Raw genomic sequence first — 14,828 nt, 5'->3', positions numbered from 1 at the left:
CGGTATCTTATAATTTAAATGTACTAGATGGACCACAATATTTTCTTTTTTTTACTCACAAGTAACTTTTGAATCGGAATCAATAAATAAGATCCAAAATATTTTTATTTTTTTGCCAACAACACACAAATAAATATTTTAATTTTTTTTACAATCGCAAAAAATCCAGTCTTAAAATTATTGATCCGGATAATTGTTGCACAATTATATAGTATTCCATCTATTTTAGAAGAAATATAAAAACATTTCTAATATTTCAAAACAAAAAATAAATAAATCATAACATTTCCTATTTAATTTAAAAAAAAATCTAAAGAATAATTGTCCGGAAATCCAAATCCGAAAAATTATCCTTCGAAAAGAGACCTTTGGATTCAGAGAATTATTTTTTGGAAAGAGACGCTAAATTCGGAAAATAATTATCCAAATCGGACAGATCTGGAAATAAGTTGAAATGGGTGTAGATTTGCAAATTTTGAAACTTTTTTAATATTAATAAAAATTTCAGCTACCGTAGTCACAAGATTGGTGTTTAATTCGTGAATTATTTGCGAATTAAATTTTTTTTTTCTGGTGATGACAAACTAAACACCGAATTATTCGCGAATTTTACAAAGTTTTTGAAAATTTTATGAATTATTCGTGAACTTTTTTTTTTTTTGCTTCTTTATAAGACTGAGATTACTAATTCAAATGATTCTGAATTATACACAAATCATTCTCAAATTTAGTACATCTAGAAGAGCACTACAACGTGAATTCGTATTATCTAAAGGACCTCAAATTTTAAGTCTGGATTCAAATTTTCCGACCTGTGACACGATATTAAAAAAACACGGTGCATTCCACCGCAGACCGAATTGATTCGGATTTTAATCGGACGATCGATCCGACTCCCGCAAAGAGGCTCTCCGCAGTCCTCTCTCTTATAAAGTCGCCAAGGGCAAATCGATAATACAATATAATTATACTGCTCACCACTCATCTCTTCCCACTTGTTGGTTACTTTGTAGCGACATCTTTGTCTTCCTCCAAAGTCCAACTAACCTCCTCCCATTTGTCAAAACCAACCTCCACCCATTTGTTAATACCATTTCTCAAGCTACAAACTTGCTCCCCGCGGGATAAATCTTCGAAACTCTCCTCTCATGGCGGGTTCCCCTGACGAACTGCACCTGAGAAAACGACCGCTGAAGATAAACACCAAAACAACCCCAGAGGAGGAAACCGCCACGAGCGCAACCAAATGGGAAGGCGAGCCGGTGAGTCCGGCCGGGCGGCTATTTCATCAGCCAACCTTCAATTGTCATATAATTTCTATCTTTGGATTTGGCACGCCGGTTAATGTCGACACCTTCATCGAAGGTCTCGAGGCGACACTCGTCAGACATCCCCGCTTCTCGAGTATACCGGTGAGACATACCTTGCAGCCCTTTACATAATTTTTTTTACTTCATTTAATATGGGTATAATAATTAATTTAGTTGTATATAGTAGTTTGCTTGATCTTCATCGTCACTGTTTTGGTTTGCACTTGCGTCCTCAAAAAGTTGCGGTTTACATCTTAGGCCCTAAAAAGTCAGATTTGTGGATTGTGCTGTCCAATCAGTGATTACTTTATCTTTTCATAATCTCGTTCGTCAAATATATTTTTGGGTTGTCGAAGTTATTTCCACAAAAGCCGTTGAATATCAAAGCAGCCGTCCGCGCCAACCCTTTCCTTGCTTCCATGCTTCTTCTTTACATATTCATTAAAATATACTGAAGATACTGGTACTGTACTTTTTAAGTATTTATTGGCACAGAGAACATGGTATATTAACAGTAATATGACTGTACTAAGGTTGCTTCCAGCTAACCCCCACTATCTCTGATCAGTATATATCTCAATTTCCTCGAAGTGTCAAAAATTACATCTATATCCTACTGCAATTTGCAAATTAAGGCTAGTCATTTTTGACGTCAACACGGTTATAAAATTGAAGTTTTATTTATATTTTGCTGCTTTTTTGTTGAAGTGACAACTGTCAAGGTAAAACTGTAAATCATTGAGCTTATGACAAAGTTGTTACAAGTTGTACCAGCATTTTGGAGAAAGGTTAATTAATTTCTAATAAGAGAATTGTGTTCAAAAGAAAGGGGGATCTAGCCATCTAGGGGCACAAGTTCTTTGGATGGTTAAGGAAACGACATATACAGCTTTTACTTTTTAATCATATATACGCACTTTCATGAAAGATCTTGTTTATATCTACAAGATTTTTTTTTTTCTCGGCTTAATTACGTAGGAGCGGGTTATATGTATCTTGAGTTAATTTTTTGTTTATTTGAAAATAGAGAGTTGGGGATAAAAGAAAGACTTAATCATTTAATTCCGTCAGAGCCTCAGAGGTACTGATCGTTGTCTCTGTCTTTTGGTTCCACAGTTGTTGCGTACCCGAAAGTTTCAACTGCTCATCTTTCAGAGAATCAGAGGTTGTACCTTAGAATGCGTATCCTCTGCATTAACTCAAAATATAATCTTTTGAATTAATGAATCTCAACCGTTTGATTTTGAATGGAGCAAATTCAGCTTCTGCTTATAATATAAGGGTCTTTTAATATTAGTGCAGATCTAGTTTACATGAATTTTGAAATAAATCGAATGGTTGAGATTCATTAACTCAAAAGATTCCCTTTTGAGCTAATGCACAAGATATTAATTCTGTACCTTAGGTTTTAATTGGGGAATTCGTATCCTTCGCGTTAACTCAAAAATAATATTTTGGGGTTGTTCAGCTACACATGGTGGATTAAATAATAATCCGCGCTAAGGAGGAGTTGTTCGGTAAGCTAAAGTAAGGGGCAAATGATTAAGAAAGCTAAAGCTAAAGGAAGGGGGAGAGGTGCCTTAAGGAAGGGACAGAGGATTAAGATCCGGATAAAAGGAGGCTAAAGGAGATTATCTTAATTCGAACTAAGGAACTGGTGTTCGGAAAGATTAAGCGGCTAAGGAAGCTAAATGAGGCTCCTTTAGCCTTAAGGAGGCTTAAGGAGACCCTTGCCGAACGGCACCATGACATGAGTTAATGTATCTCAACCATCCCATCTGTTCTAAAATTTGTACAGACTAGATCCACACTAATATTAAAAAATCTCTATGTTATAAGCCAGAGCTGAATTTGTTCCATTTAAAATTAAATAATTGAGATTCATTAACTCAAAATATTTTCTTTTGAGTTAATGCAGATGATAGGCATTCCGTAGCATATAAAAACTGCATAATAGATTGATAGCTTCATTTGCTATTCCAATATTCCTTGCATTTAAATCGTCCTGTTACTTTACTTGGCAAAGCATATTTTAATTTCTGTTGGAAGAAAAAATGATCACTTTGCACCATTCTTTATTTTAAAATGTGCATAATAGCTTCACGGATGAGTTATATATTTTTAATTCTGTACTGGTTAATCGTGCGTTTTATGAAATCAAAGTAACTCTATTCAAAGGTAGATGTAGTAAGGTAATATGAGAGTCAATTAACTTCTATTTTTTTAAATGTTTTGTATTAATGTATAATACACACACATATATAATTTACATTAAAATATTATAAAATAGTTAAACTGACCTTCGTTCTTCACATAAAATTTTTATATAATTAATCTCCATATATATTTTTGACCTCCATAGTTACTTCACTCCTGACTCTGGCGATATTTTTATCTAATATACCGTCTTCATGTCTTGTCTTGGGTGATTTATCATTTATGAGATAAAATCCGGAAAGTAATAAGTGCAACCAAATTTGTCAATGCTGCTTTCTTGTCTATCTATTATGTTCCTTTATTCGTCACTCGAAGGTCCGCATTGATTGTTGCTTTCTCTGTTTTTATCCAATCTGATATTTAGAGTAAAGATTTTAACAGAGTAGTTTTGGCTTCATGCAGTGCACGGATTATAGAATCAAAACAGTCAGGCATGTTGTTCGTGCGCTGTATGAACCCAAAACTGCTCTGTTAAAATCTTTACCCTGATATTTACTGGAGGAGTCTCTTTCACCGTTTCATTTCACGGCCATTTTGCATGTTTCACTTTTCCAATTACTTAACCAATACGGCGATAAGATGCTGACACCGAGTTAATTATCCTGTACAGATTCTTTTGGTAGCGATATATTACCGCTACTGATAGCTACTGTGCTGGAGACATCTAGTTGTGACTTGTGAATATCAATTATCAAGTAGTAGACGTAGGTTTTTCTAAGTGCAAAAGAATTTCTAATATTATTACCCATGTAATTATTAGTCAGCATGTTATTTTTTATCGATAAATTTATTTTAACATTTTATAAGTACTTTCAGATTAATCCAATACAAGTTTCAAAGCCAAAAGTAAAGTCACTGCTTTGATAAACATATAATTGGTTCTGATAAGATATTTTTGATTTAATTTTATATGATAACCATTAAAAGCTATAAGTTAAACAACTATGAACAGAGAGAGACAACCTTCGAGTTAGTGACAATTGTCTTCCAGATGAAAGGTTGCGGACTCGAAATTTGAATACAAATTATTTAATTAATTTGAATGATAAAAACTTAATCTTTATTTTAAAAAACCGCAATGAATAAAATGTATAATATTCCTTAAAATCATATTATGTTGACCGGATAAGTATTAAGGTGTTTTGTTTAACAATATTGATAACAAAAATAATTAATTAAACGAACATTAACCGAATAAATAGTTCATAATTTTCAATTGTTTTGGAACGTTAAAATTACTGTGAATTTGTCATCATTAAATTCTGATTCTTACTTGTTGGACTAACTCTAATTTTGGAGACATATAAATAGGAAGAGCATTTGGATATACCATTAATATATACACACGTAAATATAAGAGTAAGGCTACGGTGCTATGGGTTGCATAGAGGGTTACGGTGCTATGGCTCAATATTTGAGTTTTCAAAATCCTAACAATCGATTTAAACCATTCATCTTGTTCTCCGTATTAATATGTGTTTGGAAACCAAATTTTACATTTTTGAAATTTTTTTTTTACTATTGTTTTAGATAGGTAGAAAATCACTTGATCTAAAAATTCTGCACCATTCACATATTTGATTTTCTACCTATCTAAAAAAATAGTAAATTTTTTTCAAAAAATATAAAATTTGGTCTCCAAACACATATTAATATGGAGAACAAGATGAACGGTTCAGATCGACTGCTAGAATTTTGAAAGCTCAAATATTGAACCGTAGCACCGTAGTCCTCTATGCAACTGATAGCACCGTTGCCTTACTCTAAATATAATTATGACAATGCTTCTTTCTTGTCATGTTGTTTTTCTTGATCAGGCAATTAAATTAAGGCTTGTGCGCCTAAGTGCGTAGACTGCATTAAATCCCTACAACATAAGATGGCGGCAACAATTTTGCATTCAATTATTGCAACAACAAAAAAATCATTAGATCAAGCATGTAACAAATTGTTTATAAATTGAATATTATCTGTTGCACTATTGCCGAATAAAACTCGCGCGCTAGTCTTTTATTTATAATTTTTTATTCATCTTTCTTATTTCATTCTGGCCCTTGCCGCTCATACTTTTTTTTTTTCATATAGAAATATTATATAGTTTTAGATAAATTGCGGTTATATTCCGATTTGGTAGAAAGTACAGAATTTAAAATTCAGTGTTTTTTTAAGAAACCGAGTTTGTCAGTTTGGGTCAATTTCCACTCCCCACACGTCATATAAATAGCTACATAAAAAGTTTAAGAGAAAGGGAAGAGATGAGTCGATTTTCTGTAGCAAAAAACGGATTTATAAGTTGGTGATGATAGAAATGACCCAAATTGACAATCACATTTCTTAACAGCACCGAATTTTGCATTCAGTTCTTAAAAAGCTTTTGATAATATTCCTATAAATAAAAAATTCTGCCTGCCGCTTGTCTCTTCACAAAATTAATTCTTTTGCGCTCGTCTCTTTCTCCACGAAATTAATAGGCTTCTCTTTGTTCGTGTGACAATCGCGATGAGCAACGTGTCACGCTCCAGCGATGGTTCAGATTGGAGACATCCAGTTCGTCGCGCCTCTCACCTCTCTCGCTCGGTCTGCATGTCTCTGCCACGCTCGATTTGGGGTTGCGACGTGTGGATTCTCTGTAATTGGGAAACTTTAAGTCCTACTAAAATCAAAAGGCTTGTGTCTCTCTTGCTTCTTTGGACTAAAAGGTACGATTCAGCAATAGTCAAATTGATATAATTCGCATGATTTTTTTCTGGCATAGTGCTAAGCTAGGACAAAGGAAGATCCATCTTTCGCAAACAAGATTCTGTGGGGGCTAAATAAAAATAAATCTAAAACAATACTGAATTCACCAGAAAAGTATATATAATACAGACTTATTTTGTTATTTTGCTCGTCACGACTGTACGAATTCTGAATTGTTCCAAACACTTAACACTACATAAGCGTTCTATACTCAGCTTTGATGTTTACACGTACATAAGTTTGTATTATTGATACGTCAATTGGTATGATACTCGTTTTGACATACTAATTTCATACTTGTGCGATAAAATTTGACAGTAACTGTGAATATTTTTCTCATTATCTCTTACTGTTATAGGTGCTTGATGAATCAAACTGTAAGAAAGTGCTTAGATGGAGACCGGTAGAAGTAAACGTGAAAGATCACATCATCATTCCTTCTCTGTCCTCGGACCCCACCTCTCCTTCCTCCAACGACCAGCTAGTTGAGGACTACGTGTCCTCTCTCTCTCTGACAACTGTGGACCACAGCAGGCCACTCTGGGAGTTCCACATCATAAACATCCCTTCCCATGAGTCGGCTTCGGCTGCAGTGTTTCGAGGCCACCACTCACTTGGTGATGGTATGTCCCTCACCTCCCTTCTACTAGCATGCACTAGACAATCTGATGACCCAACCAAGCCTCCTTCACTGCCGCCACGCCGTGCTGGATCACTCTATGCCGGGCCAAGGCCGGAGACGGGGATTTGGGCTTTTCTGTTGTGGATCTTCTCCTTTGTAGTTCTTTTGTGGCACACCTTTGTTGATATGCTATTGTTTGTGGCTAGCATGCTGTTTTTGAGGGATACTGAGACGCCACTGAAGGGACACAAAGGGGTGGAGTATGCCAGGAAACGGTTTGTGCACCGAACAATACGGCTCGATGATGTCAAGATTGTTAAAAATGCCATGGGCTGCGTAAGTGTCACTTTCTTTCATCTTTTTATGATTGCATCCTAATTTTACAGTGTACAATGTTATATATGATGGATAGCTTTTATTAGGCCTTTTGCTGCAAGTGCATTAAATTTTTTCTTTATTCCTTTAAACTAATGGGATTTTCATGGCTGCCAATACTAAAAAGTAAAAATGATATTTAATATTACTTTTGTTACATTCTGCAAGGAAGTTTGCTACTCTTCCTAGGCTTAGTTAGTTATCTCTTATGTGAACATGACAGCATTTGTGTCATCTAGGAAGGGAGATGAACTTTTTACTTTATTTATATCTTGTAAGCAGGGATAAAAAACATTAGTATAATAGTTTCTAATAACAACACCACAACTTTAACAAGTATCAACTCTTGAACATAGACGCCCCTGAGAATTCTTTTTACCAATTCAGGGTTCAAAAGAGATTGCTTTTGTTCTCTTTCATGTAAAACCTCTTTTTTTCTCAATTTCTTTTTAGGATTAATTAAAGAGATAGATGATAGCAGAAAAGCCCAAAATTACACTAATGCTAATTTGTATTCACAGACTGTAAATGATGTTTTGGTGGGGGTCACATCAGCAGCTCTTTCTCGATATCTTTATAGAAAACACTGTAAGTAATCACACCTGGATCAAATGTTGATTCAATTTTTGTATATCAATACATGCTAATATTGGACTTCACTTCTACACTACTATATATACTTACAAGCCTGGTAAAAAGTTGTTTCTTTGCTGGTACACTAGCAATCTATGATTGAGACTTGGCAAGTGCTAAATTTATGCTGGAGCATCAAGTAATTGCTAAGCAAGCCAAAATAATAATAACAGTAAAAGTGATCGGGCGCTATGATTGTTTATTATAATCACCTGATAATTCAGTTAGATGTTGAACTGCACATTTTTGGTTTTTCTCTAAGAGAATTATCAATGAATAATTTTTTCTCTAAATTATATTTTTCAGGTGAGACAAATGATGAAAAGAAGTTTCCCAGGAACACCCGTGTAAGATCAACACTTCTTGTGAACATACGGCCGACACCTGGAATACATGTTAGTCTTATTTTATAATTAAAAAGTTCTTGTGTGAGCCATAATGTAGTTATTGGCACAAGCTCGTAATGGTCAAAACTTAATAAGCGAACCAGTGAACCAAACCTATATAGTTCAGAGGAGCAACAATTGTGAAATTTGCAGCAGAGAAAAAAATCAGAAGTTGTTAATAACTAATTAATGAAAATATTGCCCTGCAAGGAGAATAAGCTGCCAAGGAGTGATTTTGTTATGTTATTTTTTGTTTGTTCCAAAATAGGTATCACAATATAAAATGGAGGAAAAAAACCTCAATTATGATTATGTCACAAAATAGAAATTAGGATTTGTTTTGTGATTATTTTCCTAACAAGCAGGATTTAGCTGAGATGATGGAAGGAGGTAAAAATAATGCAAAATATGGAAATCTCATAGGATACATGATGCTTCGGTTCCCTATTGTAATCCATGAAGATCCTTTAGATTATGTACGCCAAGGAAAGGCCATTGCTGCAAGGAAGAAAAACTCACTCGAAGCTGTATCAACTTATTTCAGTGGAAAACTGATCCTGAAGCTCTTTGGCATTAAGGTTTCCATCTTACTTTTGAGATATGCTCATGATGAAGCTTTTAGTAACCTATACCTGTCAGTGCTGATTGGATCTTAAGTTAATTTTCTCTTTGGTTCAACTTGAGGCTAAAATTCCCTTGGTCCATTGAGGTTTTAATTTGCCATCTTGTACCATGGGTACCATGCATATACTTCTCACATTAGATGATCACAGACCTGAATTGTTGCGCCCCTATTGTACGATTTTGTTGTTCCAGGCATTAGGGCTAACAGGTCAATGATAGCTGTTCCCTGCATTTATGTTTAATTAAGCACCTAATAGGACAAGAAGAACATAAGTACTGAAAAATGCTGAACTACAGAGTTCTCAGGCACCCAGCTGATACAACTATTAGACTTCATGTTAATGAATCTACAGTTTCTGAGCAGGCATCTTGTTACCAGAATAAAGGCTTTGGTTGAAATTACCAACTTGCCATTTTTAATTCCTGTTTCTTTCTGGAAAAGATAGAATTTTTAAGATGAAATTTTTTAATAGGTTGCATGTGCACTGTCACATAAAGTACTTATGAACACCACCTTGTCCTTCTCAAATCTCATGGGGCCGCTTGAGCAGATATGCTTCTTTGGTCATCCTATTGTCTACATTGCTCCTAGTGTGTATGGCCACCCACAGGTGAGTTTTCCTCAATAAAATAACGCCCCCTCCCAACACACACATGTACACACAAAAGGATGCATATGTTAGTATGCTGGAAACCCAAATAAGCTAATTATTCAAATATTAATTTCTTGACAGGCTCTAACACTTCATTACCAGAGTTACATGAACACGATGAAGGTTGTTATGGCAGTAGATGACTCAGTCATCTCAGATTCACACCAACTTTTGGATGATTTTGTAGAATCTCTCAGCATTATCAGAATTGCAGCTGAAAATTAAATTGTCGAAGAAGAATTAAAACAGCCAAACCTTGTATAATTTCCCAAAAGCAGTAGAGAAAGAAACTATGGATCGTATTGCTGGGTTGTGGCGTAGGGTCTTCATTATTCTGATTACATTGGAGAGAAATTGTAAATAGGATGATTGAATTGAGCATATACTTGGTAGTTAAATTGTTGTACATACTATGATAGATTACACCGTGATTTTTATATATAAGAAAATTGAAAAACAAAATATTAAAAACAAGAATGAGTCTGTGAAAATTTTAAAAACAGGAAGGGGTACACGACTCATGGCGTCCCTGAGGGATGCCATACCAAATTCAAGTTCGACGAAATTTTTTTTTTTTTTTTGAAAAACCAGGGACGCCATGGCATACCTCAGCCCAAAAAAAAAAAAAAAAAAAAATTAAATTCCAGGGACGCCATGGCATATCTAGTCCCATATACAAATCTCACGAAAAACGCTAAGTCAAATTTCAGTTGAAAAACGCTAAGTAAAGTTTTATTTTCAGCTTTTGTATATGGGACTGGATATGCCATGGCGTCCCTGGAATTTTTTTTTTTTTTTTTTTTTCTGGGTTGGGGTATGCCATGGCGTCACTGGTTTTTCAAAAATTTTTTTTTTTTTCGTCGGACTTGAATTTGGTATGGCGTCCCTCAGGGACGCCATGCGTCGTGTACCCCTTCCTGTTTTTAAAATTTTCACAGACCCATTCTCGTTTTTAATATTTTGTTTTTCAATTTTCTTATATATAAAAATTGCGGTAGATTACATTGTATAAAGCGATTGACCAGGTCTTCTCTCCCAAGCAATTAGTATTTGATAGAAAGGAAGGCCGCAAATACCCGCAATTTTTATATATAAGAAAATTGAAAAACAAAATATTAAAAACGAGAATGGGTCTGTGAAAATTTTCAAAACAGGAAGGGGTACACGACCCATGGCGTCCCTGAGGGACGCCATACCAAATTCAAGTCCGACGGAAATTTTTTTTTTTTTTGAAAAACCAGGGACGCCATGGCATACCCCAGCCAAAGAATTTCAGCAAAAAAAAAAAAAAAAAAAAATTAAATTCCAGGGACGCCATGGTATATCCAGTCCCATATACAAAAGCTGAAAATAAAACTTTACTTAGCGTTTTTCAGCTGAAATTTGACTTGGCGTTTTTCGTGAGATTTGTATATGGGACTAGATATGCCATGGCGTCCCTGAAATTTAATTATTATTATTTTTTTTTGGGCTGGGGTATGCCATTGCGTCCCTGGTTTTTCAAAATTTTTTTTTTTTTCGTTGAACTTGAATTTGGCCGTGATTTTTATATATAAGAAAATTGAAAAACAAAATATTAAAAACGAGAATGGATCTGTGAAAATTTTAAAAACAGGAAGGGGTACACGACTCATAGCGTCCCTGAGGGACGCCATACCAAATTCAAGTCCGACGAAAAAAAAAAAAAATTTGAAAAACCAGGGACGCCATGGCATACCCCAGCCCAAAAAAAAAAAAATTAAATTCCAGGGACGCCATGGCATATCTAGTCCCATATACAAATCTCATGAAAAACGCTAAGTCAAATTTCAGCTGAAAAACGCTAAGTAAAGTTTTATTTTCAGCTTTTATATATGGGACTGGATATGCCATGGCGTCTCTGGAATTTATTTATTTATTTTTTTTTTTTTGCTGAAATTCTTGGGCTGGGTATGCCATGACGTCCCTGGTTTTTCAAATTTTTTTTTTTTTTCGTCGGACTTGAATTTGGTATGGCGTCCCTCAGGGACGCCATGGGTCGTGTACCCCTTCCTGTTTTTAAAATTTTCACAGACCCATTCTCGTTTTTAATATTTTGTTTTTCAATTTTCTTATATATAAAAATTGCGGTGAATTTGGTATGGCGTCCCTCAGGGACGCCATGAGTCGTGTACCCCTTCCTGTTTTTAAAATTTTCACAGACCCATTCTCGTTTTTAATATTTTGTTTTTCAATTTTCTTATATATAAAAATCACGGCGCAAATACTGTAGGTCAAGAAACAAGATGTTATGAGAAGCACATGATGCCGCAATTTTTATATATAAGAAAATTGAAAAACAAAATATTAAAAACGAGAATGGGTCTGTGAAAATTTTAAAAACAGGAAGGGGTACACGACTCATGGCGTCCCTGAGGGACGCCATACCAAATTCAAGTTCGACGAAAAAAAAAAAAAAATTTGAAAAACCAGGGACGCCATGACATACCCCAGCCCAAAAAAAAAATTAATTAAATTCTAGGGACGCCATGGCATATCTAGTTCCATATACAAATCTCACGAAAAACGCTAAGTCAAATTTCAGCTGAAAAACGCTAAGTAAAGTTTTATTTTCAGCTTTTGTATATGGGACTGAATATGCCATGGTGTCCCTGGAATTTATTTATTTTTTTGCTGAAATTCTTGGATTGGGGTATGCCATGGCGTCCCTGGTTTTTCAAATTTTTTTTTTTTTTTCGTCGGACTTGAATTTGGTATGACGTCCCTCAGGGACGCCATGGGTCGTGTACCCCTTCCTGTTTTTAAAATTTTCACAGACCCGTTCTCGTTTTTAATATTTTGTTTTTCAATTTTCTTATATATAAAAATTGCGGCACATGATGCACCGAAATTTTTTTTCTTATCACCCTCAAAAATCAGAATTAAATAAATACTGCCTGTTTATTCAGATTTAAGATTCCGTTACGACAGGACCTCTTTTGACACGAAAGCATTCCTCGATGCACGTACCAGGCGCTTGTTCCACCATGACACGGACAGATCTCACACGGAACCTTTCACATGAAGACACGTCATCGACTAGTTGAATTCTTTTGTCCGTAAGTTTAGTAAACTTTTTATATTTCCAGGCCCAGTACGCGCACGCAAATTGTTTTATGTGTTTCTAACAAGAACGCCAATCAGGGATGCAAACGGGTCAGTGCATCGATTTAGTACGTGCACGGATGCGTGTATAGGTCCAGTACGCGAGCAGATCGGTCCGCAGGCTCAGTATGCGAACGGATTGGGGATCCGTCTGCAGATCCAGTTCGAGTTCGTGGTAGAATTTTTTTTTTTTTTTTTTTTTTAAAAAGGCAGAAGCCCATTTCATATTACTGAAATTGGATAATTACAAAATTAGTTTTAGTGTGCCCTTCAAACAGGGAACACCTCAACCGAGAGTAGAAAATATCAAGTCACAAAAACAACAAATAGTTCATACAACAACCATAATAAAACTAGATCTAAAGTCCAAAAATATTTCAGATTAGCTAAAACTAAGCCATTCATAAGGGGGCTAAGGTAAACTAGATAAGTAGAGCAAAATGGTGAATCTGTCTTCATCTGCCATCAAGTGGCCTCGGAGCCCTCAGCAGGAGGTTGGAGCACTACCATGGAGAGAGGCATGAACTGACTAATTGGAATGGCATCCTCAACGATGGGGAGCCACTCTTCAACCGATTCTTTGGTCTTCTTCTTCAGCATACCTATCCAATACAAGCATAAATATTTTATCAGCATAATCATTGTTCTAGCTGTTTTAGCTGGAGTATTATTAAAACACATTTCATTTCTATTTTTCCAAAGAGACCATGTAACAGCACTTAAAACAATTAGAAAACCTATTCGATTCACTCGTGGTAGAATTTTAAATCTAAATAAACGGATGGTATTTATTTAATTCTGATTTTTGAGGGCGGTAAGAAAAAAAATTTCGGCATGATGCACAGGGAACAAGCAACGAGCGGTCCAATAACTGGTGTGCATATACTTTTCTCATCTGGAATTGGATAATACTGGGCCCAAATATAGAATACAACATCCATAAATTGGGGTCCAAATCCCCAGATGTAACTAAAAATTGAGCTTAGATTCGGATCGTTAATTTTTTTACTTTTCCTGTTCCAGCATATTAATTTTTTAGAGAAAGAGAGCAGGAGAGGAGGTGAATTCTATATAGAAAAATATTTAAATTGTATAATTTTAAATCTGAATGTAGAAGAAGATAACTCTATATTCTGTCTTTTTTCTTTGTTTTTTGTTTTGTTTTGTTTTGTTTTGTTTTGTTTTGTTTTTTTTTTTTTTTTTTTTGTGTGGAGCACTGCCTTATGGTGCAGTAAAGAATGTGACGATACAGTACAATAACAAGAACCTTTTATTTAGATTCCAACTGTTGATCTTCGTTCATATGTCCGTATAAATAAATTTCTTCTTTAAGATTCACACATGAAAATTTTTAGACGGTTGAAATCGGAGTAACACAAACCTGTTATTCATTGAGATTGGAATAAAAATATATTTATTTCCCTAGCACTTCAAACAGGTGCTCCGCGCTCCTATAAAGTCGCAAGTGCAAATCAGTATATATATATATTTTTTGTTTGAGGAAAACGCATATCAGTTCTAAATAGCTAGCTATAGCTGCACTATAGCTTTTTCGGACCTTAAAAGCTATGGCGCTATGGATGATATATAGCTAGCTAGTTAGTGCAATCGCTTAATTTTTTTAACCGTCCCGCTATACCGCTATAATCGCTATTTAAACCATTATCAGTAATTAATACACACAATCAGCATATCTTTTATTTTTTTGGAAGGTTGGCGATGACCACAATCAACATATGTAATTATAACTGTTCACCACTCATCTCTTCCCAGTCGTCGGTTCTTTTGGAATTCACATCCTCTCCAATACTTGATAAGGGAATATTTTACATTTACTAGATTTGGACTGTTCTTTTTAACTTAGCACGAATCTCAAAGTCCAATAATACTGCCCCTATGGTGACCCGAATTCCAAACCGGTTGAGATTTAATCTCAAACTGTAAAGTGAGAGTAATCCTCAATACCTAAGAGGATACGAACTTGTTCTTTTGTAGTCGATCTTTTTCTTCCTCCAAAGTCCAAGCTCCACCCATTTGTCAACACCAACACTCTATTGAATATCAGCCAGAGAGTTTCTAGCATTTGCGGATAAAAAGAAAATACCCACGGTCCTATACAAGGTTGATTTCGAGAAGGCTTTTGACA

General features: G+C 35.1%; 1 protein-coding gene across 3 annotated transcripts in view; it reads left to right on the top strand.

Moving 5' to 3' along the window:
* The first annotated feature begins 1,064 nt into the window (after positions 1-1,064).
* The window catches only part of LOC144559903 (wax ester synthase/diacylglycerol acyltransferase 11-like), a 40,407-nt gene continuing 26,643 nt past the window's right edge, over positions 1,065-14,828 (top strand). The window contains exons 1-7 of one of the 3 annotated variants that reach the window (XR_013513284.1): positions 1,065-1,412; positions 6,625-7,224; positions 7,785-7,851; positions 8,203-8,291; positions 8,648-8,860; positions 9,380-9,517; positions 9,641-9,915. Coding sequence is in view for 2 of the 3 variants with exons in the window: in XM_078309069.1 (XP_078165195.1) it covers positions 1,149-1,412; positions 6,625-7,224; positions 7,785-7,851; positions 8,203-8,291; positions 8,648-8,860; positions 9,380-9,517; positions 9,641-9,784 (1,515 nt within the window). In the remaining variant the exon portion in view is untranslated. Of the gene's footprint in view, positions 1,413-6,624; positions 7,225-7,784; positions 7,852-8,202; positions 8,292-8,647; positions 8,861-9,379; positions 9,518-9,640; positions 9,958-14,828 lie in introns of those variants that run through there. The other 2 variants (XM_078309069.1, XM_078309070.1) reach the window with 2 other exon arrangements.

The sequence above is a fragment of the Carex rostrata genome, chromosome 9 (genome assembly GCF_964058835.1).
Source record: "Carex rostrata chromosome 9, lpCarRost1.2, whole genome shotgun sequence".
Classification (NCBI taxonomy): Eukaryota; Viridiplantae; Streptophyta; class Magnoliopsida; order Poales; family Cyperaceae; genus Carex; species Carex rostrata.
This window is presented reverse-complemented; position numbering and strand designations above follow the sequence as displayed.